Below are 26,047 nucleotides of genomic sequence, written 5' to 3'. Positions count from 1 at the left end.
TGCTTATTGGAAGCCGGTTGGGAATGTCACAGATGGGATGCTGCAACTGTTATAAATATACATATCGGCTTCCCAGCCCTCGAATCGGGATCACATAATCCCAGGGATGCTACTTGAGTCGTGTGTGCAAGGACTGGTCACTAGACAGGTTTGTTTTTCAGCCTAGCTTCAGTAGCTTCAGACAGTTGCAAAACGACCGTTGTAAGGCGGAGGCTTACCTGCGTAAGGGCTTCAAAGAATGTGGGCAGAAAAATCCTGGGTGGTCACTAACAACCACAGGGAGGCAGGAGACACCAAAACTTTCAACCACGAGATAAGTTTGTTTTAAAGTGGGCTTTTTTTTATTTATTCTGGATACGTTTTGCATAAAAATGAAGTCAAACCTCCTTTGAACTGAGCTTATGGACACCTCCGAGGAGACGTAGCCTTGAAGAAAACAGTTCAGAAGCTGCTTTGCAAGCAAAAAGGGGACAAGAACGTTCCTTATGTCCCGAGAACAAAGCTAGCATTAAGAAGAAACTCAAGTTGGTTCCCCTCCCCCCCCAAGTCACTGAGATTTAAGAGGGAATGGAGGAAGATCACAATCAATCTTGCAAAGTTGTCTTGTAGCTCACCAGTGGGTTAGCTTTGCTGTGGAGTTGATTTTGGGGGTCTGGTCTTCCTTTTGGAGCTGACATTTGTCTCATTTTCGAGGTTCACCTGGGGTTGACAGAACTGCCCTATTTATTTTATTTTAATCCCATTTATATCCCGCCCTTCTCCGAAGACTCAGGGCGGCTTACAAGCTTAGCAGTAGCCTTCATTCTATGTATATGCCTGCTTATTAGGGCTTTCACACACACACCCCAAGCGGCATTATTACAAAGTCAGCTTAATTGCCCCCAACAATCTGGGTCCTCATTTGACCTACCTCGGAAGGATGGAAGGCTGAGTCAACCTTGAGCCTGGTGGGACTCGAACCTGCACTAATTGCAGGCAGCTGGTGTTACTTAAGGAGGCATTAGCCCAAGGCTCCACCAAGGCTCTTACTATGACATAATTATTCCTCCTCCTCTTCCTCCTTCTCCTCCTCCTCCGTCTACTTCTCCTTCTCTTTCTCCTCCTCCTCCGTGTCCTCTTCTTCCTCCCCCCCTTCCCTCTCTAAGCTACTTCTGTCCTCCACCCCCTCCCCATTTCCTGACCCACAAAAGGAACTCCTACATTGGTTTTACCCCTGGTGAGTGTTCTCTTTTTGTTGATTTTTACATATTTATATTTCCAGCACAAGCAAGGAGGAGGCTCCCCCGCCTGCTTTTTCTGAGATTTCAGAGCAAAGCACCTGATTAAAATATACTGACCGAATTGCGATACCGTAATAAATAATTGATTCCTTGTACCAGGCAGGGTCCATTTGCCAGAAAGAAAACAGAAAGGGGGAAAAAAAAACACAACTGTCGTTGCTTTAAAATATTAAGGCTTTGAAGAGGATTAAAAAGTAGACCCTGCCAAAAGAAAAAAGAAAAAAAATGTGGGCTGAAAACAACGAGGCTCAAGAAATAAACTTGCTCGGATCCAAATGATGCTATTTGGAGAGCAAAGGGTGTTGTCCTGTACTCTGAAAAGGAACTAACAGCCTGGCACTAATGAACTCTGACAATCATTGTGACACCTTGCAGGAAAGCAAAGTTTTAATTATGGGGAAGAAGCTCTGATGGCCCTTTATTTTATTAAATGAAAAGGAGCTTTGATCGGTTGGCAACGTTAAAGAAAAAAAAGTGGCAGGGGAGGTTAACCCTTTACCCACACATCACTTTCTGTTTCAAGCCCCACAGCATGGCATCCGCAGAGAGAAATAACGGTTTGGAACCATTTCTGGATTGCAGAAATGTAGCTGTTGGAAGCCTTAAGTGTGTCTGTTTTCGATTTCAACGGGTTGACGGACATCTTAAGTTTCTTTGCGAGGCACCCTGGGAGAACTGTGGTTTTTAAGGGAGGATAGGTCTGCTTCAGAACAAATAATTCCCATTGGAGCAATTTTTCTGTGGTCTTCAGAACTGTGGAAATGACAGCAGGAGAAGCCTCAGTTTCCAATCGTGTTCAAGTGGACATATTTTTCGGGTCACGATGAGAGCTTGTTTCTTTGAATAGTCAGTGAGACATTGGTTTTGTCTCAAATCTATTTAGTACTCAGCTGATAAATAGCAGTAGCACTTTGACTTAGATACCGCTTCACAGGGCTTTACAGCTCTCCCTAAACGGTTTACAGAGTCAGCCTATTGCCCCCCAACAATCTGGGTCCTCCTTTTACCGACCTCGGAAGGATGGAAGGCTGAGTCAGCCTTGAATTCGTGAGACACAAGCTGCTGACAGTAGTCAGAGTTTGCCTACAATACTGCATTCTAACCACTTAGCCACCAGGGCTCCTCATAGCAATAGCAACCACTTCGTAGTGCTTTACATCTCTCTCTTAAGAGGTTTACAGAGCCAGCACATTGACTCCAACAATCTGGGTCCTCATTTTTACCAACCTAGGAAGGATGGAAGGCTGAGTCAACCTTGAGTCATCGTCAGTCAGGATTGAACTCCTGGCAGTGGGCAAAGTTAGCCTGCAATACTGCCTTCTAGCCACTGCGCCACCAACGGCTGTATAAATGCTTTATACCAAGTTTCCAATCACGAACCAAGTGATTCATCATTATCACACTGACTTGACAATTGCTTCTTATAGTTTAATAATAATAATAATAATAATAATAAACATAAACCCTGTACCCTAGTCTACCCACAGAAGCTGGAAGTCAAGCTAGAACTTTCATATACTGTATGAAGGCAACGTTCCATCACCGGTCTACCACAGTTCTGCCCTAGCTAGGGTTGGCTGGAATTCAAGATTTGGTCCTTCTAAATGTTGTTGTGTTTCCTCTCGAGGGTGAGTAGGAAAATTATTCAAGGTCTGGTTCTCTTCCTTCAGGGGCATGCTTTGATATCCAGCCTTCTGTTTTATCGCAACATAATCTTGCAATTGACCAACTAAACTTCCAGCACTGAGGTTCAAGATTGAGGGACGTTCTGCGCCAAATCCTCCTGTTTTTTGGCTTTTGCGACCATGGCAAGCTGGTTCCCAATTTTCATCTGGAGCGATACAAAACGATCTGTGGAATGGCGACCATTAGGCTATTTCCCCCTCCCGAACAGAAAGGGGAGAGAGGATTTCTGGAAACAAACTATTGGTCAAATGCCCTTTATTTCTCCCAGTGGGTTCTGTAGACCACATTATTATAAAGGTCCAGCCTTGATGGCACTAAGGAAATTAATAGATCACGTCTTCAGTGGGTCTCCGAGGAGTGAGGAGGGGGGGGAGAGGCTTCCATTTCTCCTTAAAATTATTTAAGCGGGTGCTGCAGGAAAGCTATTGCTTTTATATGACTCCTCAAATGTTTACAACTAAACATTTTTTCCCTGTGATTGAATTTTTCACAGTGCTAAAATACCACTGAGAAATATGGTTCTTATCAGTTTTATGGCTCCCCGGATGGTTTCTCAACAAACCTTCTATCTGCTCGGACACAAACTCTCTATTGCGAAAAGAAATTTTGCTGTTTTTAACAAGCTGGGCCGCTTGGAAAGGCAGCGCCTGGCACACCAGTGGGAATGTTAGCACCTTAAGTGTAACACCATTTGAAGAGTGCTATTTTATTAAGGCAGACGTGAGTAATTTGTTCCTGACTCTTCTACACCGCAAAGTTTTATTAAGAGTGTTTTACATCTGCGAAAAAAAGATGACTCCTTTATTTATTTCCTCCGCGGAAAAACCAAGGCTTTCGTAGAGGACGTGGGATATCATTTATTAAGACAAGGGGGGAAATGATCTAACAGGGAGGCTCACCTTGCAACGATATAGATGCTCCTCGATTTACAACCATTGGTTTAGTGACGGTTTAGTGACGGTTCAAAGTTACAATGGCCACTGAAAAAAAAGTGAGTTATGAATGTTTTCCACACTTAACAACCATTGCAGCATCCCCCCCTGGGTCACATGATTGAAATTCGGATGCTTGGCAACTGACTCACATGTATAACGGACGATGTGTCCCAGAGTCGCCTGATCCCCTTTTGCGACTTATCTGTCAAGCAATGTGGAAGCCGGAATCAATTAACAACCATGTTTACGAACTTAACAACTAACAGTGTTTTACTGAACGGCTTTGGCAAAGCGTACTTAACAACGTCTTGCTTAACAAACGGAAATATTGGACTCATTTGCGACCGTACGTTGAGGGTTATCTGTATAAAATGAACTTTAGAAAAACGAGGGAGAAACCCACTCTCCTTGCTGCTCTTCATGCATCTTTGGTGTAATCAGCTGGTTTCATTTTGGGGTTCAGGGTTCCAGGTTTAAGTTGCACATTTTGTAAAAAATATCCTCAGGACTAAGGGTTGCATGGCTGTCAGTAGTTGCAAGAGAGGAAGGAATGTGTCTGACTTAGATCTTTGCCATCAGGGATCCAAAACAATTGTGCTCTGATGCTGCAGTCAACACACATTAAAAACAGGCAATCTGTAGGGTTAGTGTTGTTATTACAGGTAAACTTTGACTAACAACCGGCTTCACATTTAACAACTGGTATTCACACTGACAGCTGCAATGATTTGCTTAATGACCACCTCAAAAAAAATTAAAAAAAATAGTGATCTCTTTTATTTTATTTTATTTTTATTTTTATTTTAATTCCATTTATATCCCGCCCTTCTCCGAAGACTCAGGGCGGCTTACAAGCTTAGCAGTAGCCTTCATTCTATGTATATGCCTGCTTATTAGGGCTTTCACACACACCCCCAAGCGGCATTATTACAAAGTCAGCTTAATTGCCCCCAACAATCTGGCTCCTCATTTTACCTACCTCGGAAGGATGGAAGGCTGAGTCAACCTTGAGCCTGGTGGGACTCGAACCTCCACTAATTGCAGGCAGCTGGTGTTACTTAAGGAGGCATTAGCCCACTGCTCCATTTTAACTTACCACCGTAGTGAACAGCTCCCATATGGTCATAGGATTATGGTTGAAAACTAGCTAGAACTTGGTTTTGGCTTTGTGAATCCCGCAGACACCCTGTTTGCCACTCTTCCCCAAAAGATTTAGATGGGATCACATGGTTGAAATGTACGTTCGCCTGCCGTTATGCTGTTCTCTGAACTTTGCTGCTGGATCCCAAGCGTCTCATTTTGCAAATTTAGAAAATTCATAATTTTCCTTCTTTTCCCTAATTTGTTTATTTCGTACACCACAAATATTTGCATCTTGAAACTGGAACAGTTTGGATTGAATATTGTTCAAGCTGTTAGATTTTTTTTTTATACTGCCCTGCCTAAGCTACGATCTATGCTAGCAATGTTTTCTTGCCCAGAATTGAATGCTAAGATGGTTTTTGTTGTATTTTAGGTGACTCTGGAGATATTTTGAGAAGGTGAGGGAAAAGAATGATTAAATTCTTTGCCCTGGTGATTCCCCCCCCCCAATTCCCTGCAGTTTGCATCCCTGTATCATCCTTCCATTGAGGAAAACGTCTCAATATTATTGGGGCTATCAAGAGGTTGATATAGGGAACTTGAGATGATACTTCTCTGTGGAATAGCAAATAGTGGTGACTATGGGTATATTTGGGTTGTCTTGTCTCATCTTTTGGAAAGCTAAACATTTTATGCATTGAGTAGAGATACAATCATTGAACGAGACCACTAGATACGATCCTAATGTCCTTTGGCTGAACCTTAGATCAACACATCCTGCCCAATCTCTGCTTAAACAAAAGTACCAAACAGGGATTGTCAGTGACCACCTTTTTGAAATTCAACCTCCCAAGGTCATGCCAACATATAATACTAGACCTATTTTGGGAGAGAGGGGGAGGGAAGAATAACAATTGAAAAGGGGTCACTGAGCCTCCAATGGACACACCACAGCTATTTTATAAGAGTTTCAAATTCCCACCCCTCCATCTGCAGTGGTATGGCGGTTACTACCAGAAACATGTACAAATCATGACTTATTTTGGCCAATGACAAAGCGAAGAAAGTGGCCTCAATCTGACAGTTTAAAGTTTGATCTAGACAAGGAAGGGGGGAAAAAACCAACAACATTTAACTGGTTAAAAAAAATGAGGGAGGGGTGAAAATGGCCTCTAACCACAAGTGCAATTGCCAGCCCTTTTAGTGACTCTAGCCATCTCCTTAAATCGTTGTATTCCACTGTCAAACAGCTCACAGCTGTCCAGAAATTCTTCTCATCTCTAGTCAAAAATCTTGTTTCCGGTATCCTTTCTACCAGCTTCTTTGACTTCTGACAGATTTGATCTTTTCCAGATGAAGCGTATCAATATATATAAAATGTGGACAGCTTCTAGAAGCAGCGCATATGTTATGGCATAATTAAAAAAAGGTAAAGGTTCCCCCGCACATGCGTGCTAGTCGTTTCCGACTCTAGGGGGCGGTGCTCATCTCCGTTTCAAAGCCGAAGAGCCAGCGCTTGTCCGAGGACGTCTCCGTGGTCATGTGGCCGGCATGACTAGCACGGAACGCTGTTACCTTCCCACCGTAGTGGTCCCTATTTTTCTACTTGCATTTTTACATGCTTTCGAACTGCTAGGTGGGCAGAAGCTGGGACGAGTAACAGGCGCTCACTCTGTTACGCGGCACTCGGGATTTGATCCACCAAACTGCCGACCTTCTGATCGACAAGCTCAGTGTCCTAACCCACTGAGCCACCGCGTCCCTTCATGGCATAATTAATAATAGTCTAAAACAGGGGTGTCAAACTCAATTTCATTGAGGGCCGCATCAGCATTGCGGTTGCCCTCAGGGGGCCGGGTGGGTATGGCCAGGGTGGGCGTGGCCTACTGGGTGGGTGTGGCTAGAGTGCGTATGGCCTACTGGGTGGGCGTGGCCAGCTCGACATCGTTGGCATCAAGGGTGCCTATGGGGGCCTGGGCAGGAGTGGGACAGATCTGAGGGTCTCTGGCAGGAGGAGGGTCTCTGGGCCAGGGCCAAGGCAGTGGGGGCCGTTCTCTGACTGTTTCCAGGATGGCTTCGCGGGCCACATGAAACCACTTTGCGGGCCGGATCCGGCCCCCGGGCCTTGTGTTTGACATGTCTGGTCTAAAATGTAAACTTTAATTGGGATAATTTTATATGCTGGAATCCCTACTCAAGCAAAGATGTGGCTGGAATGCAGAAAAAGGACTTGGAAGTATCTAGAAAGATGCATGCAACAAGGTTGAATTCGTTTACTGCAGTCTTAATTCCCAAATGAATGCATACTTTTTTTCCAGGCACTTAAAAAAAACATATTGCATGGGTGGTGAGAATTAGCAGATAATTTATTTAATTAGCAAAATACGAAGAAAAACTTCTTTTTTTCCCATCTCTAAAAGCAGTTTCCAAGTAGAAATAAAGTTGAAAGTATTCTTTTTTTTATTAGAGAAGTTAATTTAGCCATCTCTTGTAGTTGCATCAGTTTTTCCAGCCATTGTGGGAAATTAGAGTATCTTTCTATTTTTGTGCATAAAGCATTCTTGCTGCTGTCAATGTATACAACAACAAGGCTTCAGATTATTTTTCAAGCTCTTGAAAAATGCTTTAATTTTTTTTATGTTCGCTTTAAGAATCTTCTGTATTAAAATACGAATCTTGCCCCAGTATTCCGTTTGCTTTATCACAAGTCCACCAAAGATGGCAAAAAAAAATAATCCCCTTCTTGCATTTACATTTCTAAAATGTATTTGAAATACCCTTGCGTACCTTTGACAATGGATCGGATGTTAAAATTCCAATGGTACATCATTCTATTCGAAAAATTCTTTCAGATTATAAAGGTAAAGGTAAAGGTTCCCCCGCACATGCGTGCTAGTCGTTTCCGACTCTAGGGGCCGGTGCTCATCTCCGTTTCAAAGCCGAAGAGCCAGCACTTGTCCGAGGACTCTCCGTGGTCATGTGGCCGGCATGACTAGACGCCAAAGGCGCACGGAACGCTGTTACCTTCCCACCGTAGTGGTCCCTATTTTTCTACTTGCATTTTTACGTGCTTTCGAACTGCTAGGTGGGCAGAAGCTGGGACGAGTAACAGGCGCTCACTCTGCTATGCGGCACTCGGGATTCGACCCGCCAAACTGCCGACCTTCCGATCGACAAGCTCAGCGTCCTAACCCACTGAGCCACCGCGTCCCTTTTCAGATTATAGTGTAAGGTAAATTGGAAACCCTCCGTGTATTTACTCCCATTGTCCGAGTCTTATGTGATAGCCCAAATCCTTTGCCCATTGAATCATGCACTGTTTCACGTGTTCGTAGCATGTCTTTCTAACGAAGCGCAGTTAAGAAAGGAGAGGACAAGGGGTGTTATGATCGCGGCATATTGTAGGATGTGAGAAGGGTTGGTTAGTTTTAAAGAAAAGCACTGAAAAACCACCTACAGTGTGACAACAAGGAGTAGGATAATTACTGAAAATGAAGTCTTCTCTGCCGTGCCTTTCCTTGAACATCTGCTGTTCCATATGGAGTCATAAATATTTGCTGCAAAATAGCTTTAAAAAAAAACACACCAAAGAAATCATCATGGCATTAATATGGAAAAGCTGAATCTGCCAAGGAAACTCAAGATCTTTAAAATATTTTTTTTCCCCGCTAGGCAAGTTTCACCTATCCTTATGAGACTTTAAAAAGAAAAAAAGAAACACCAGCAAACAAATAAAAACCTTAGTGTGGGGGGGGGGTAAATCCCAAGTATCTTATTTGGTCTGAGAAGAAAAAAATGAGTTGATGAGAAAGTTTGTGCCTTGAAACAAGGAAAAAAAATGTATGATTTGGACTGCAAATCCAAATGTTATTGGTTTAGGAATGATGGGGAATATAGTCCAACAAGACGGAGGGCTCCTGATTATGGAAAGGTGTGTCAAAACTTTGGTTCTTCACGCTTGAGAAAACCTTCATGTTTGGCTTTGGCTTAGCAAGTTGTGTAAACCCAGCCCTTGAAGATAGTTCACACAACATAGCCTGTGTTTAACAATGATGGTTTATTCAACAAGCAGTGGGTTTGTTCATATCAACAGAGGAATAGAATCAAGATCACGTGAAGTACTAATACCACTTTACAATGCCTTGGTAAGGCCACACCTGGAATACTGCATCCAGTTTTGGTCACCACGATGTAAAAAAGATGCCGAGACTCTAGAAAGGGTACAGAGAAGAGCAACAAAGATGATTGGGGGACTGGAGGCTAAAACATATAGGGAACGGTTGCTGGAATTGGGTATGTGTAGTTTAATGAAGAGAAGGGTGAGGGGTGACATGATAGCAGTGTTCCAATATCTCAGGGGCTGCCCCAAAAAAGAGGGAGTCAAGCTATTCTCCAAAGCACCTGAAAGCAGGACAAGAAGCAACGGATGGAAACTAGTCAAGGAGAGAAGCAACCTGGAACTAAGGAGAAACTTCCTGACAGTTAGAACAACTAACCAGTGGAACAACCTGCCTCCAGAAGTGGTGAATGCTCCAACACTGGAAGTTTTTAAGAAGAGACTGGACAGCCATTTGTCTGAAATGGTATAGGGTTTCCTGCCTTAGCAGGGGGTTGGACTAGATGACCTCCAAGGTCCCTTCCAAATAATAATAATAATAATAATTAATAATAATAATAATAATAATAATAATAATATTATTATTATTATTATTATTATTATTATTATTATTATTATTATTATTATTATTATTATTATTATTATTATTATTAATCAGCCAATTTCCACTAATGCTGACCCTCAGTAATTTCCCAAGGTGTCAAACAGAAAGATGTTTTCCATCACATGCCCTCTGTGATACGAAGGAATACACAGTGAAGCTTTTGAATGCAAAACAGGTGGCCTACCGTTGCGTTTCTTAATGTTTCAAAATGTTTGTTATTATTGTAAGCGCCTTAGATTTGATATTGGACATTCAATTTTTTTTTTATCAAACAGGTATCGATAAATATTGCAAACCAGATTTTTATCGTAATTTATTCAGTGAATATCAGATGAGCTGCAAAAATTCAGACAACGTCTGGAAGTCAGCATAGAGATAAAGAAATTTCCAACCCTTCACTCACATTTAATGACAATCTGGATTTTTGAAGTTCAGAACTGATAGATCTAGCACAGGGGCAGGCAACCTTGGCACTTTTATGGCTCGTGGACTTCAACTCCCAGAATTCTGGGAGTTGAAGTCCATGAGTCATAAAAGAGCCAAGGTTGCCTACCCCTGATCTAGCATATTGCAACCCATTGATACTATTAAATGTGAAGACACCGCATGCATGTTACAAAAGGGGACTTCATCCGCCAAGCATTCACGTTAGAAGGTACACTTACTCAGGTTTGACTAAAACAGAAAAATATTTTTGTGAAGGTTGGAATCTAAAAAGAATAAAGGAACCTCTGCCATTTTAAGCCATATTGGCTCCTCTCTTAGTTGTTTCTATTCTGTTGTATTTACACCACTAAGCTACTCTTAGCAGCGCCTTCTAGAGTGCAGACTGGCCAAATTATGCATTCGTGAAAATGTGTGGCTTCTCTGATTTTAGCTTAGTGCAGTCTGGACTAAGATGTTATACGATCCCAACTAATTGTGATTTATTGTACAAACTACTTAAGCAAACCATGGGTTAGGACAATGCAAGAAGTTCTTCCCAGGAGGGATTCCTCGGAAAGTGACTTTCTAGAATTGCTTCCTTGAGTAATCTGGAAATTGGTTTCTACAAGTGCACAGATGCTGCTGCATCTATTATTTATTTAAGTTTCACTTATGAAATTTGATCAGAAAGGGGTGAGTCATGTGGCAAGGATTCACAGCAAGACAGTAATCTTCCTTTGCAGCTGCTGGAATGACAACAGCCCCCAGCCCTTCCTTAATTGCTTTTCCAGTAGATTAAAAGTGTCCAGTTGATTAGGAGTAGTTTGAGGTTGACTTCCAAAGCATATTCACCCAGGTGATGTCGAAGGATTTGCTATATGAACTGAATTTTGATTTAGAGAACGTTGTGTACCAAATGATATTTTTTTAAAAAAAAAAATCCTTAACCTTTAAAAGTGAACTTTTTCAATTTGTTTTTGTTACTCTTTTCTTGCTGCTGTTATTTGATATGTATTAGTTTAATCAGCAGGGGATAAGTACGTGGTCATCTTCATCTGAGATCAGAACGTAAGGGTTGGTTGGATCCGGCCAGCATTTGGATGCAACATCATCACGAAATATTATGGGCTAGATTGAGAATTTGAAAAACAGCCCTGAAATAAACAGTGGCAAATGACTTCCTTCCATACCAGAGGACCTTGGTGCTCTCTGAGCTGTGTTGTTTCCTTGCAAACATTTCACTGCTAGTACTGATGATGTTACCTAGTTGGGTAATGAAATGTCTGCAAGAAAGCAACCAAGCTCAGAAAGCATCAAGGACCCCTCATTGCAATTCTGATCTGCAGGAAGTCTCCTTTATTGACTTCCATATTGTTGTCAAGAAGGTTGTATCCATGAAGCTATCAGGAATCATTAGCTTCAGAGCATCTACCTTTCAAACAATACAATAAAATAAGTTGCATTTACAAATATTTGGGCCAGATTGAATCTGAGAAGGGATAAGAAGTTACGAGTTGGCAACCTCAATTAATTTGATTCTCTGTCCGGACTGCTATTAGTTACTCACCATCCCAAATCCCTTCTCCTTCTCCAAGATACCTCAATTCCCACCCCTTAGAATGTGGGTCTTCACCCACACCAAACTATACCTAAAACGAAAAGAAATCTATTGACAGCGCGCTACGGCATCAACTTTTATTGTGCCCAGTTATAAATAGATATAATTTTCAGTGATATTAATCCACATGGAGGTAAATGTCATGACTGTATAAATTATCTAGTCATCGTTAACAAGGGTTGGAGCATATTCGGAGTGTAAATTGTCATTCTACGTTCTGCATGAATAATTCTCCTTTGGCATAATTTTGTAGCATGGCCTTGCCATTTTGTAAAGATTTGACATGAGTCACTCTGTATGGTACCACATTTCCCAAACTCATACCTAGCAGATACATTGGACACCAACACCCAGAGTTCTCATTCTTTGGCCATGTGGATTAGGTGTTTTGGAAGTTTTAGTCCCAACACCTAGAGAAGGTTTTAGCAAAGCTTGTCAGAATAACTTGTGAGACAACCAGGCTGAGACTGAGGGAGGGGTCAAATATGTCATCAGTCTGGAGTCCTTGTCATGTTCTACATATGTCTGAACGCACTCTCTCTCTCCCTCTCTCCCTCTCCCTCTCCCTCTCTCTCCCTCCCACCCTCCCTCTTATGCACCTGGCCAGTATCTTTTATGCTGATACTTTTTAATCAGTGTTTTATTTTTTATCAAAATATAAGATACAAAGGAAAATAAAAAGTAATGGCAAACTAGGGGGAGGGAAAAAGAGAAAATGTGGGATAAGAAGGAAAAAAAAGGGGTTGACTTCCAGCTCTCTTCGGCATAGTAGAAGATAATAACATTACAACTGCAACTTTTTACTTTTATGCAATAAATCAACAAAAACAAAATCAAAATTTCATTTTTTTACCCATCAGAAGCACACAGTCCGGAAGCAATTTCCAAATAGAAACAAAATTAAATATTTTCTTTTCTTTGGATAAAAGAATCAATTTAACAATGCCTGCTTTTCCTTGCTGTGGGAAATAATGTGTATTTCTGTTTACTCGTTAATATTTATAAACTTATCGTAATTCACGTTAATAAAATTCAGTATATTCCTTCAATTTTTTTTCACCCTAAAGGAAAAGAAATGCTTTTCCTAAATTTTAAAACATTAAATTTTTCTTCAAAAACATTTCTAAAATGTAAACTTTTTTAAAAGTTTACTCTTTTTTTAACTTCCTCTTAACATATATACATACAAATTTATTCTCAGTGATATGTTATGCTGATACTTAAGTGCGCCCATCAACACCATTGATCCCTATCTAGAAAGACAAAAATATTTGCATTGCAATCTGAAACCCCCTTTCCTGGGAGTTAGCATCATTGAACTGGATGGGACTTAACGGGGCTTAGATGGGATTTTGAAGGCCTTGAAGAGATAAACAACACCCACAACCGTCCTCTCTGTACACTTCTGAAGATAGTAGCCCCAAAGGCAGTCACCATTCAGACGTGAAGACCTATTACAAGATTGAAATAGATTTCTGATGCTCTGATCGTTCATCTTCTCAGGATGTGATTTCAATCCGAGGGGCAAGTGATGAATTGTTTGACAAGACTTCTTTTTTTTCTCTCTCTCTCTTTCCCCTCCCTTCCCACTCACCAAATGCTAAAATGTAATAGGCTTTACCCCCCAGTCCTTCCTTGGCTATTACGGACTTTTTAAGATGCAATGTGACCTTGGCCAGCCAAAGCGTGTTTGGTTAGCACAAAATGTTAATCATAAGAAGTCATAAGTAGGAGCCTTCTTCTTTACTGCCCACCCACCCCCACCCGGGTTTTTTTTTCCCCAGGGACTTGGAAATTTATGGTTGTGGGGACAGGTAGGATATGAGCAGCAGGCCAAATGGAGTGCAGGGTTATCTCATCTCTGTGAAAACGACTCTCGGCAATCGATGTGACCTCTGCGAGGCTGTCACCGTATTCCCACCCTTGGCGTCCTATTTGTCTTTTTGGTCAGGAGCTGAGATCTGGAGGCTGTCTCCCTGGCTCTCTCTTGGGCCAGATTATCAACATGAATCATGGCCTGCGTGGCTGTTATATTTCTATTTATTTTCCTGCTGTTGACTAGCTAGGGTGAAATATGGTTTCTGTTTGCATTTGATCCTCACTGCAGCCAGTGGCACCTAATTTAGCCGTGTCTATCTCTTTAAAGAAGACTAATGCTACTTTGGAATTTCAATCTGCCCTACTTTAACATTACCAGCCATTGACTCTGCGCCTACCGCCAGCCGATACGAATTTTTGGATGGCCCATTTTCGTAGCGTTACTTTCTTCTTGCTTCATGCTCAAGATTGCTAGGTTGTTTTAACAAAGCATACTGCTCCAAATCCATTTCTTACAACCTCCATATCTCTTCTCCCTCCCTCCCTCCCTCTCTCTCTCCCTCCCTCCCTCCCTCTCTCTCTCTCTCTCTCTCTCTCTCTCCTATTCCCTTTCTCTCTTTTCTCCAATGTACCTTGTTTTGCTGTTTTAGGGCAAAGCACTTAAGACAGTATCCATTTTTTATTATTTGCATGAAATATCTAATTAACAACACACACACGTACATAATTATAGCCCAATAAGGGGAGAGTGTTGTAGGATTGAATTTTTAGAAAGGTGTGAAGTAAGATTGATTTTTTTAAAAAAAGATAATAATAATTGGGAGGTCAGGCAAAACAGAATGGTTAAACCTTTATCTGAAATTACAAGAAGCAGAATCTTAACAATCCAAAATAATCTATTGTAATGTAGGCTGGCCACAGTTGCACATCCTTAATAATGATGCTCAGAACATGGACTAGCTTATATGCTTAATAAATCTTAGAGAGTAATATGGAACTACAAGTCCCAGCAACCCCTGCTAGCATGGCCAGTAATGCTGAGAGCTGAATCCAACAACATCTGGTTTCTCCATCTCTTATCTGCCATGTGGCTGCAAACCCATTGAGGAACGTCTTTAGAGCTTCATCTTTCACAAGAAGCATTATCACTTGCTCAATGTATATTTTATAGCCTAGTCATTTAAAAGCAAAAACCAACTCACATAATTTCATGGTTTCCTCTTAAATCAGGTTAGGACAGACCACCGAAGGATATATAGAGTGAAGTTTCAGGTGTTGAATTAAATGTTTTTGGAAGGTTTCCAAAAATGGGTGTTAGATCCTGACCTGCTTGAGCAATTGCTTTGGTCCCCATGATCTAGGAGAGGACTTTGCAAAACATCTATCTTGAATCCTTATTTCATTTAATTTTACTTGCTGTCCAAGACTCCAAAATATGCTGAAGGGTCACTCTAGCCTGTATTTTTATTTCCCACACTGTCAAATAATACCCTGGAGGTAATTTATATGGTGTCTTAACATCCTTTTCATTTCTCACACCACTTTAAAAAAAAATCGTTTCACGATTATTAATCATTTAAAAATGGTTGGAATTCCTTGATGGAATGTGCTGCTTAGCTGTGTTGCTCAAAAGGCATGCACCAACGGACTTCTAGTGAATGTAGGATTTGAGGTGGGTGGTTATATAAATCAAATAAGTAAATAAAGAAAATATATGGCTCTGTTGGAGATAATGTAGGAGGCATAGTGGCTCAGGGGCTTAAAAGACAACAGAGAAGGTCTGTGCTCTGGCAGTTCGAGTCCTGCCAACATGATGGGGCGAGCTCCCGTTCCTTTCCCCAGCTCCTGCCCAGCTAGCAGTTCAAAAGCATGCAAATGCAAGTAGATAAATAGGTACCATTTCAGTGGGAAGATAATAGCGTTACCGTGTTTTCCCGTACGCTCTGCACCGCGGTGTGATGTCAGGCTGGCCACGTGATCTTCAGATAGTGCTGGCTCAATGGCCTTGAAAAAGAGATTAACACTGACCTTTAAAGTCAGCTACAACTAGTGGAGTAAAACCCAGAGGAACTCCTTTACCTTTATTTGAGATAATGTACCTGTATGTATAGATAGTCCTCGTTTAATGACCCACTCGAACAGCAACTGTTCAACATTACACAGTGGCACAGAAAAAGAGGTACTTTTTGACTGATCCTTGAACGTCTCACTATCCCAGCACTATCCCTTGCAGACATATGATTGGGATCTGGTTGCTTGGCAGTTGGCAAAAAGAACCTTGTAATAAAAATTTCTGGTTATTCCTGGGACATTGGAGAATTTGTTTCTAATTCCTCTTGTTGGTTGGTGTTTTTCTAAGCTCAGCTTACTGTAGGAGTGGCAGAGACAATTACAGTTACCATTGTTTTCTTTGTCACATTTTTCCATTACTCTGCACTTCTTTGCAATCTACCCTTCTCAGTTGGAAAAAAAAAAGCTCTGTGGAGGAGGTTGCTTCCTCAGGCCTTGGAATTTAATTAAACAATTGAAGCCCACGGAGCTAGAAATCACCAATGTCATGATTATATGTAATGAAAAGATTGGCCATTTGCACAGATTATTGGCTACTTCAACACAGGATAGGTGCAAGAACTCTGCATGCCACCCCAAATTCTCACTTCCTTTGAAAGAAATTTGGGCAGACAAATTCTCTTCTGTCTTAATTGGACAAGAACGGGTTGGGGGGAAAAAGGCAGGAGAAATCATTGACGTGCTATGTGTGATAAATAGAGTCCTTGGATTTCTGTAGAATCATTATTGGGAAACGCAAACAGGAAAACAGTTGTGACGTTTTGGTTTCTATGTAGGCATCAATGAAGCCTCCAGTTAGCCACTGTGAAGACAGAATACTTATCTATTCTGATGGGTTTGGAGCAAAAGTCTTCTTACTTTTTCTGGTCTTAAATAGTGCTTTTTTTAATTAAATCAGAAACTTTCCTTCTGGATCTAATGGAAAAAGACTTTGTGGGGGAAAAGTGGAACTCTGATTTTATATATATGGTGATGGCAGCAAGACTGCTTTATGAACAAAAATAGAAAGACACTTCGATTCCCACACCATGGACAAATGGCTACAAAAACGGATGGAATTAGCAGAGATGGCAAAACTGACTGTTTTGATTAAAGAAAAGAACATAAGTACTTTTGTTTCTAGTAGGGATGCAGTGGCTCAGTGGGTTAGGACGCTGAGCTTGTCGATCAGAAGGTCGGCAGTTTGGCGGGTCGAATCCCGAGTGCCGCGTAACAGAGTGAGCGCCTGTTACTCGTCCCAGCTTCTGCCAACCTAGCAGTTCGAAAGCACGTAAAAATGCAAGTAGAAAAATAGGGACCACTACGGTGGGAAGGTAACAGCGTTCCGTGCGCCTTTGGCGTCTAGTCATGCCGGCCACATGACCATGGAGACGTCCTCGGACAAGCGCTGGCTCTTCGGCTTTGAAACGGAGATGAGCACTGGCCCCTAGAGTCGGAAACGACTAGCATGCATGTGCGCGGGAACCTTTACCTTTACCTTTTTACTTTTGCTTCTACTTGGAAACAGCTTCTGGACTTTGTGCTTGAGGTGGGGAAAAAAATGATACTATGATTTTGGGTTTTACTGATTAGACTGATTTGTTGATACAGAAATGGCTGGTTCATACTACTGTAGAAATGTAAAAAGTTGTGATTTGATCTTAATGCCTCACTTTACCACAACAGAGGGAGTCGGAAGTCTCCACACTTTTTCATTTTCCCTTTCCCTCTTGTTGTCCCTTACTATTTGTATTTTGATATTTTATGTTATAAATGAATAAATTATATTAAAAAAAATGAAATAGCGATTTGAACTCATCATTAATTCATTCAGTTTATCTCCCCAACTTTCACTCAAAAACTCAAGGTGGGGCATACAGCACTCCCTTCTCCTATTTTTCTCCCAGCAAACAACACACTTGGTAGGTTGGGCTGAGAGAGAGACTGGCATTAAAGAAGCAAGATAGGACCCTTGTGTCTCTCTGTTGCGAGTCCCACTACCTTCATCACAATCTCCGTCATCGTTTGGTGCTCCTCAAGGGATTAGATCAGGGGCCCTCAGCCTTGGCAACTTTAAGACTTGTGGACTTCAATCCCCATGTTGGCTGAGGAATTCTGGGCGTTGGAAGTCCACAAGTCTTAAAGTTGCCACGGTTGGAGACTCCTTGATTAGATTGTTTATAACCCCTGTTTGCCTCTTGTCTTACAGAAGAAGTCCAGATCGCCATCCCAATAATCAAACCAACCCTAGAAAAGGTCCAACTGGCTGGGCAGACTTTGCCCCCAGGCTTTCCAGCTCCGTTCCTCTTTGCTGATGGGTTGTCTTCAGTGGAAACTCTATTAACCAATATACAGGTGAGGAAGTCCTGTGATTATTCTCTAACGCTATCTGGAAATGCCCAAAGGAGAGAGGGAGTTAGCTGTGTTTAGACTGATCTTCAGATCCTCCAAAAACATGGGATTTCAGAAACAGTCAGTGGTGGAATTCCTATAAATACCTCCAGTAGGTCATCGTATAATTTGGAAGCTCGATGCCCAGTGGTAAGTGTTTAGCGTTGGCATAGATTGAGACAGATACTTTTGTAAACCTTTAAGAAAATATAGAGATGACCTTAGAATGGGAGACGCATTAAAAGAGGTGAACTAGGAAATAATAACGTATGGAAAAGTAGAAAATATGGGGGTGAGGGGGGAAAGTTTCAAACAACTTCACCTTGATTCTGTGTTTAAGAAGGAGCAGAAAGACACTCTTGTAGGTTTTCAGAATTCTGTGGTTATACTCAATAAAAGGGACGCGGTGGCTCAGTGGGTTAAGACACTGAGCTTGTCGATCAGAAGGTCAGCAGTTTGGCGTGTCGAATCCCGAGTTCCGCGTAGCAGAGTGAGCGTCTGTTACTCGTCCCAGCTTCTGCCAACCTAGCAGTTCGAAAGCACGTAAAAATGCAAGTAGAAAAATAGGGACCACTCCGGTGGAAAGGTAACAGCGTTCCGTGCGCCTTTGGCGTCTAGTCATGCCGGCCACATGACCACGGAGACATCCTCGGACAAGCGCTGGCTCTTCGGCTTTGAAACGGAGATGAGCACCGGCCCCTAGAGTCGGAAACGACTAGCACGCATGTGTGAGGGAACCTTTACCTTTACCTTTTTACTCAATAAAAATGAAATAGCGTTCCTGAAATCTAGTTCCGTTTTCCAACCAGGTCTACCTCAAAGGGCTGACAGAATTCAACCTTGGTATAGATGACAAAGCTAGTTACTCCTGACAGTCCACAGGAGAAAAAGGCATATATTATGCACTTCGTGCATTTTCTGGAACGGTATAAAACTAATGGCTATGCTGGGCTGTGTTTGATGGGGGCACTAAATAGGAAAAGGCCCGCTTTATCTGATTGCCTGTCATCCTAACAGGTGATCCTTTGCTTTTTCAGCTATAAAATCAACCAAGGGATGGGCCAGAATGAAAAACAGGCCAAAAAAATTTTTTTTTTGCTAGGATATATATTTTCTCATCACCCTCCTCCTTCTCTTCCTCTTCCTCCTCCTCCTCCTCCTCCTCCTCCTCTAATTAGATGTTCTCATTGAGGGAGATTTCACCTTGGCTTGTTTTTTTACAGGGGCTGCTGAAAGTCGCCGTAGATAACGCCCGAGTGCAGGAAAAGCAAATCCAGCAGGAGAAGAAGGAATTAAAGATGGAGCTGTGCAGAGAAAGAGAATTGAGAGAAAACCTGGAAAGGCAGCTGACAGCTGAGCTGCAAAGCAGAGGTAATCTGAGAGAGAGAGTGAAACGTGGATGGGAGGGGAATTCCTTACAGCATCTTCCTTGTCCTGACTTTGTCGTTGTTAGTTGCGAAGTCGTGTCCGACCCATCGCAACCCCCTGGACAACGTTCCTCCAGGCCTTCCTGTCCTCCACCATCTTCTGGAGTCCATTTAGGCTCAAGATAGATGATAGATACATATATAGATACATGAAGTAGATGGAAGATGGATGGATGCATGGATGGATGGATAGACAGACAGACAGATAGAAAAAGAGACACATAGGTAGAGGGAGAGATGATGGATGGATGGTTGGATAGATAGATAAATAGATAGATGATGTTGTTGTTAGCTGCGAAGTCATCTCCAACCCATCACGACCCCATGGACGACGTTCCTCCAGGCCTTCCTGTCCTCTACCATCTTCTGGAGTCCATTTAGGTTCACGCCTACAGCTTCAGTGACTCCATCCAGCCACCTCATTCTCTGTCGTCCCCTTCTTCTCTTGCCTTCAGTCTTTCCCAGCATTAGGCTCTTCTCCAGTGAGTCCTTCCTTCTCATTAGGTGGCCAAAGTATTTTGAGTTTCAACTTCAGGATCTGGCCTTCTAAAGAGCAGTCAGGGTTGATCTCCTCTAGGACCGACCGGTTTGATCGCCTTGCAGTCCAAGGGACTCGCAGGAGTCTTCTCCAGCACCATAGTTCAAAGGCTTCAATTCTTTGGCGCTCAGCCTTTCTTATGGTCCATGTCCTGTCTTTAGGGAAGTTTATCCCAACCCCGATTCCCTGGAAGCAGGAGACTCCAAACTTGGTGACTTTTAAGACTAACCAGAATTCTGGGAGTTGACGTCCACAAGTCTTAAAGTTGCCCATGTCAAGACTGATTTGCACTTATGCCTATGTTCTTCTTTGCTCGCAGCTTGACAGAAAAAAGGGAAGAGGTGGGATGGAATGCAAGGGTGGGTGGGGGGGAAACTGCATCGGAGCATTGCCGGTTCCCATCAGACAGTGAGTGCTCTAACCCAAGGATGCATCGAGCAGGTGTCCTAGCGTGGCTGGTTGGTTTCCCATAACAAAATGAACAGAAGTCATTGGTGGACGTAATGAACTATGGGTGGCCCATAGGGAAAGGGGGTGATTGACTACTTTTGCATGGGGAAACCCAGAGCTGACTGGAGACCCCTGTTCTTCAGGAACACAAGGCTGTAACTATGATGCTGGCTGAGAATTTAGAGGATTGAACTGGATTCAAGCGACAGCAATGAAACCTCTGTGTAGCTTTGTTATCAACTCTGGGCAAACGTTTGTTACCAACTTGGAGTGTTAGGAGAGGAGAAAGGCATCTGATGGAGCCAGTGTTGAAACTGAGAATGGTCCGTTGCTTTCCATTGGGCCTTACGTTGTACTCAAGAAGATTCTCCCCTTCTCATTAGAACTAAAGAAATAATCCTTCAAGTCCTATTCTGCTGGGTTCCAAAGTAAGGGTTGGATGAGTAATGCGGTTCTTTTGTTCATCCTGGGCAACAGAATGGCTCAAGTCCCTTCTGAGTACAGAAAGTCCTCGTCCTAAAACCACATTCATTCAGTGAAGTTATATCGGCGCTGAAAAAAAGGGACTTATGACCATGTTTTCACATGACCGTTGAAGCATCCCTGCGGTCGCATGATTACAGAGGCTTGGCAACTCGCTCATATTTATGACGGTCGCAGGGACCCAGGGTCATGTGATCCCCTTTTGAGACCTTCTGACAAGCAAAGTCAATGGGGAAGCCAGATTCACTTATGAACCATGCTACAACTTAGCAACTGCAGTGATTCGCTTAACAACTGTGGCAAGAAGGGTTGTAAAACGAGGCAAAAGTCACTTAACGACTGCCTCTCTTAGCAACACAAATTTTGGGCTGAGTTGTGGTCTTAAGTCAACGCCAACTTGTATATAGCAGTGCAGTCAGTGTGACACTTCGTAAGGCCACACTTGGAATGCTGCATCCAGTTTTGGTCACCACGATGTAAAAAAGAGGTTGAGACTCTAGAAAGAGTGCAGAGAAGAGCAACAAAGATGATCAGGGGACTGGAGGCTAAAACATATAAGGAACGATTGCTGGAATTGGGAATGTCTAGTCTAATGAAGAGAAGGACGAGGGGAGACATGATAGAAGCCTTCTAGTATCTCAGGGGCTGCCCCAAAGAAGAGGGAGTCAAGCTATTCTCCAAAGCACCTGAAGGCAAGACAAGAAGCAACGGATGGAAACTAACCAAAGAGAGAAGCAACCTAGAACTAAGGAGAAACTACCTGACAGTTAGAACAACTAACCAGTGGAACAACCTGCCTCCAGAAGCGGTGAATGCTCCAACACTGGAAGTTTTTAAGAAGAAACTGGACAGCCATTTGTCCGAAATGGTATAGGGTTTCCTGCCTGAGCAGGGGGTTGGACTAGATGACCTGCAAGGTCCCTTCCAACTACTACTACTACTACTACTACTACTTCTTCTTCTTCATCATCATCATTATTATTATTGTTATTGTTATTATTGTTGTTATTGTTATTCCTCTTGCATGCCCGAGGCCAAACTAAATTGTCCTTGGGGGTGTCCTTCAGATTTTTTGGGGGGCCCTTCCTTTCCATAACGGCTCCGTTGGTCTTTCAGCCACGATTCAGAAGCGCTTGAAAAAGGAGAAGAAAGCGAAGAGGAAATTGCAGGAAGCTCTGGAGTTTGAATCGAAGAGGAGAGAGCAAGTGGAGCAAGCACTGAAGCAGGCTACGTCGGGGGATGGGCTCAGAATGCTAAACGGTAAAGGGTCTTCTGGATCTCATTTAAGCAGCTGGGGGGGAGGGGCCGGAGAGACAGCTGAGGTAGAGTCAAAGCCTCCAGGGTGCTTTTGAGCTTCTTGGGGAGGAAAAAAAATGGGGGACACAAAGTGAACAAATCTTCCCATATGATTTCCTTCTGTGCATATCGTGATTGAAATGTGACTCTAGAGCAGACAATGATAGGAATCTTACGCTTGGCAGATGCTGGGATTCCGGAGATGGAAGTTGACCACAATGGGACCCAACATGAGAACGCAGCAATGCAAGGTATGGGATCTTGCAGGACTATATTTATTTATTTTTTTATTTTAATCCCATTTATATCCCGCCCTTCTCCGAAGACTCAGGGCGGCTTACACTCTAAGCACAAATCAAATGTGCTTAGCAATAGCCTTCATTCTATGTATATGCCTGCTTATTAGGGCTTTTGCCCCCCCCCCCAAGCGGCATTATTACAAAGTCAGCTTATTGCCCCCAACAATCTGGGTCCTATATCATATACTATATTACAGATTTGTCCACGTCACGTTGGGCGGGGACTCCAAAGACAGTATGATAAATCCTCTTCTTTTGAATGTTTTCCGGGGAGACTAATCTATCGGGGCAACCTGGTCTACCCCAAATATATGGGATGGAGCATACTGCTTCCGCTTTTGCCTTTGAGCCCCAATCTAGGAGCCTTCGGGGGCAGTCTCCCTTTTAATTCTTTGCCGGAAAAATTAAATTTAACACTCTTCTTTTGAAGGACAACTAAAAATCAACCTGGGTTAGAACTTAAATCACTAAAAACTCCAACATCTTGGCCTCTTCAAGGAGAGGTTCCCACCATTAGAGTGAGTGAATGCACTTAGTGCATTTCAAAACTCCATTAAAGTCCAGGAAGTGCAACTTGACCGTCTACTCTACCCAAAAACATTCTCTTGAGCAGTCTGACCGCCCTCCGTATACGGGTGACACATTTATATAATTGTCTCTAAATTTCATAGGACACTATCTCTAGCACGTTGTGATGCTCTCCCCACAGCAGTGTTGGAGGGCTGATCTAAAAAAAAAGTCCCATATGTGTTGAGATTGTGTCCTTGTGGACAAGGGCCCATTGAAACCATAACTCATGTTTTGTTATATTGCACCCTCTATAACAGGGTTCTTCAAACTTGGCCCTTTGATGACTTGTGGACTTCAACTCCCAGAATTCCTCAGCCAGGCACACGTGCCTGGCTGAGGAATTCTGGGAGTTGAAGTCCACAAGTCATCAAAGGGCCACATTTGAAGACCCCTGCTCTATAAGGAAGGATTCACAGACTCACAACTCTTTACCTGACAAAATAGCCAGGAAGTTCTGATCTCTTCTAGGTAACTGTTGTTCCCACCAAATCAGTAGGATCCAGTTTCTCTGAATGTAACTGAATTCTGTTATGCTGTCTGTAAAATCAGGCAGACGTTGACCACTCTTCAGTGATTCCACCATTAATTGCAATATACTATCAGTTCTTGTTTTGTTTTGTTCTGCTTTGGGGGGGAGGGGCGATGGCTCAGGGGTTAAAGATGCTGAGTTTGTCAGGTGGAAAGCCGACTTCCCAGGTTTGAGCCCCCAGCGCCATGCGATTTAGTAAACTCCCATGACTTGCCCCAGCTCCTACCCACCTAGCAGTTCGCAAAAGCAAGTAGATAAATAGGTACCACTTCGGTGGGAAGGGAACAGCGCTCCGTGCACCTTTGGAGTATGGTGATGCTGGCCATAAGGCCATGGAAGATGTTTTCGGACAACGCTGGCTCCCTCGGTTAAGAAACAGAGATGAGCATCACCCTTAGATTTGGACACCACTGGAAGGGGAAGCCTTAACCTTTTGCCTTTTTTTGTTCAGTTCTATTTTAATGTTTAATGCACCGTGGTGTACAGTGATTAGAAAGCGGTATTGCAGGCTAACTTGCTGCTCACAGCCAAGAGTTCGATCCTGACCGGCTCAAGATTGACTCAGCCTTCCATCCTTCCGAGGTCGGTAAAAATGAGGACCCAGATTGTTGGGGGGTAAAACTCTGACACTGTACACTTCTTAGAGAGGGCTGTAACACACTGTGGAGCAGTATAGAGGTCTAAGTGCTATCGCTATATAAGAGCCATAGTGGCACAATGGTTAGAATTCAGTATTACAGGCTAACTCTGCCCAAGCCAGGAGTTCGATCCCTACCGGCTCAAGGTTGACTCAGCCTCCCATCCTTCCGAGGTTGTTAAAATGAGGACGCAGATTGTTGGGGGCAAAGAGGCTGACTCCGTAAACCGCTTAGAGAGGGCTGTAAAAAAGTACTATGAAGTGGTATATAAGTCTTAAATTCTATTGCTATTGCTAGTCTGGTCACAGACCAAAAGTTTGAATTGAATTGAGCATGATCTTGCATTATTATTTCTAGTACAGGTAGTCTTGACTTACGACTGATCGTTTAACGCCCATTCGACGTCATGACGCCCTTCAGAAAAGAGCAATTTATGGCCTAACCTCCAGGTTACAACAAAGACTTAGCGCTCATTTGGATATTCAATTGCCAGTCAGATGCTAATCTGAAGGAAAGATTTCTATTTAAACCCTCGGGCTACTCCTGTGTCCATAATTCACTTGTAGCCATATTTGGGGACAGCAGCATCAGTTTCTTTTGCTCAACCAATCTCCGTTTCCCATAAAGTAAACATACTGGGTGTCATTAAGTGCACCTGCAGATCAATGATTTTTGCAAATGACATTCAAGGACCGTTCCGAGCGCCGCATTTTTTTGCTGATAAAAGCAAATTAAATTAGCGCAACTCGTGAGCCGGTCTTGATAAAAAACAGGGAAGCCAAAACAGCCGCGCCATTAGCTAACAAAGTAATATTTTCTCTTTACTGCTTTCTGCCATTTAGTTATTATCCTATTGGAAATCTAATTATAATCCTTTTACTCCCCAGTCAAACTTCACAGTTTTTGCAAGCTTAGCACTGACATGTGATTTCATTAGATTTGATTGCCTGTGCCCAGATTGACTTAACTTCAGTCGGAGACCTGAAAGGCCTCTTGCTTTCTCAGATTCCCTGTTTGCACATTAAGGCAACAGCTCCTTTAATTAATTAGCATGAACTGCAGTAACATGAACTGCTGAACAGAAAATAACATCGTTTTATGATCGCGGGGAGATTTCTTCTTCTGCCTGTGGATACCTTAGTTAACGCTGGTATCCATCGAAGAAGCAAGCGATAGGTGCAAAGGAAGGAAACGATAACTCCTGCACATTTTTCATCTTTTTAAAAAAAAACAAAAAAACAAGCTGATGCCCTTTTATAAGGCAAGTGCATGAGAAATGTGAGAACGTGAAGGCGGGGTTGACCAGAGAGAGAAGCAACCTAGAACTTCAGGGAGAACATCAACCTCGAACTAAGGAGAAACTTCCTGACAGTTTGAACAATCAGTCAATCAGCGGAATGACTTGCCTCCAGCAGTCGCGGGTGATCCAACACGGGAACTTTTTAAGAAGAGATTGGACAACCCCCTGTCTGAAATGGCATAGGGCAGTGGTGGCGAACCTATGGCACGCGTGCCAGAGGCGGCACTCAGAGCCCTCTCTCTGGGCCCCCTCCTCAGCAGTAGCCCCCCCCAGAGGAGAGTCGCCCCCGGATGCGGCCCACGCGGAATAGCGCAGCCAAGGACATGGCAGCCGGGCAGCGGGGACAAGACTCCGCCCTCGCACCCCGTCACATGCAGATGATGCTGTGGGGCGTGGGCAGAGGGTGTGGCCACCATTGTGCTGCTGGGGCACCTGGGCAATCTTCAGCAAGCCTGGAAGGCAGTGGGTGGCCCACGGGGAGGGGACAGGGTGGTGGTGGGGTTTGGGCAC

General features: G+C 43.0%; 1 protein-coding gene across 1 annotated transcript in view; it reads left to right on the top strand.

The window, feature by feature from the left end:
* The window catches only part of DACH2 (dachshund family transcription factor 2), a gene marked incomplete at both ends in the record, with an annotated part of 268,379 nt that overhangs the window by 236,469 nt on the left and 5,863 nt on the right, over positions 1–26,047 (top strand). The window contains 4 exons of the mRNA XM_081336628.1: positions 17,826–17,971; positions 19,231–19,378; positions 22,022–22,165; positions 22,387–22,452. Coding sequence (XP_081192754.1) covers positions 17,826–17,971; positions 19,231–19,378; positions 22,022–22,165; positions 22,387–22,452 — 504 coding nt within the window. The remainder of the gene's footprint in view (positions 1–17,825; positions 17,972–19,230; positions 19,379–22,021; positions 22,166–22,386; positions 22,453–26,047) is intronic.

Source organism: Vipera berus, assembly GCF_964194415.1.
Source record: "Vipera berus genome assembly, chromosome: 11".
NCBI classification, from domain to species: Eukaryota; Metazoa; Chordata; class Lepidosauria; order Squamata; family Viperidae; genus Vipera; species Vipera berus.
Note: the sequence above shows the minus strand (reverse complement) of the source record. Positions and strands in the feature narration are given on the sequence as shown.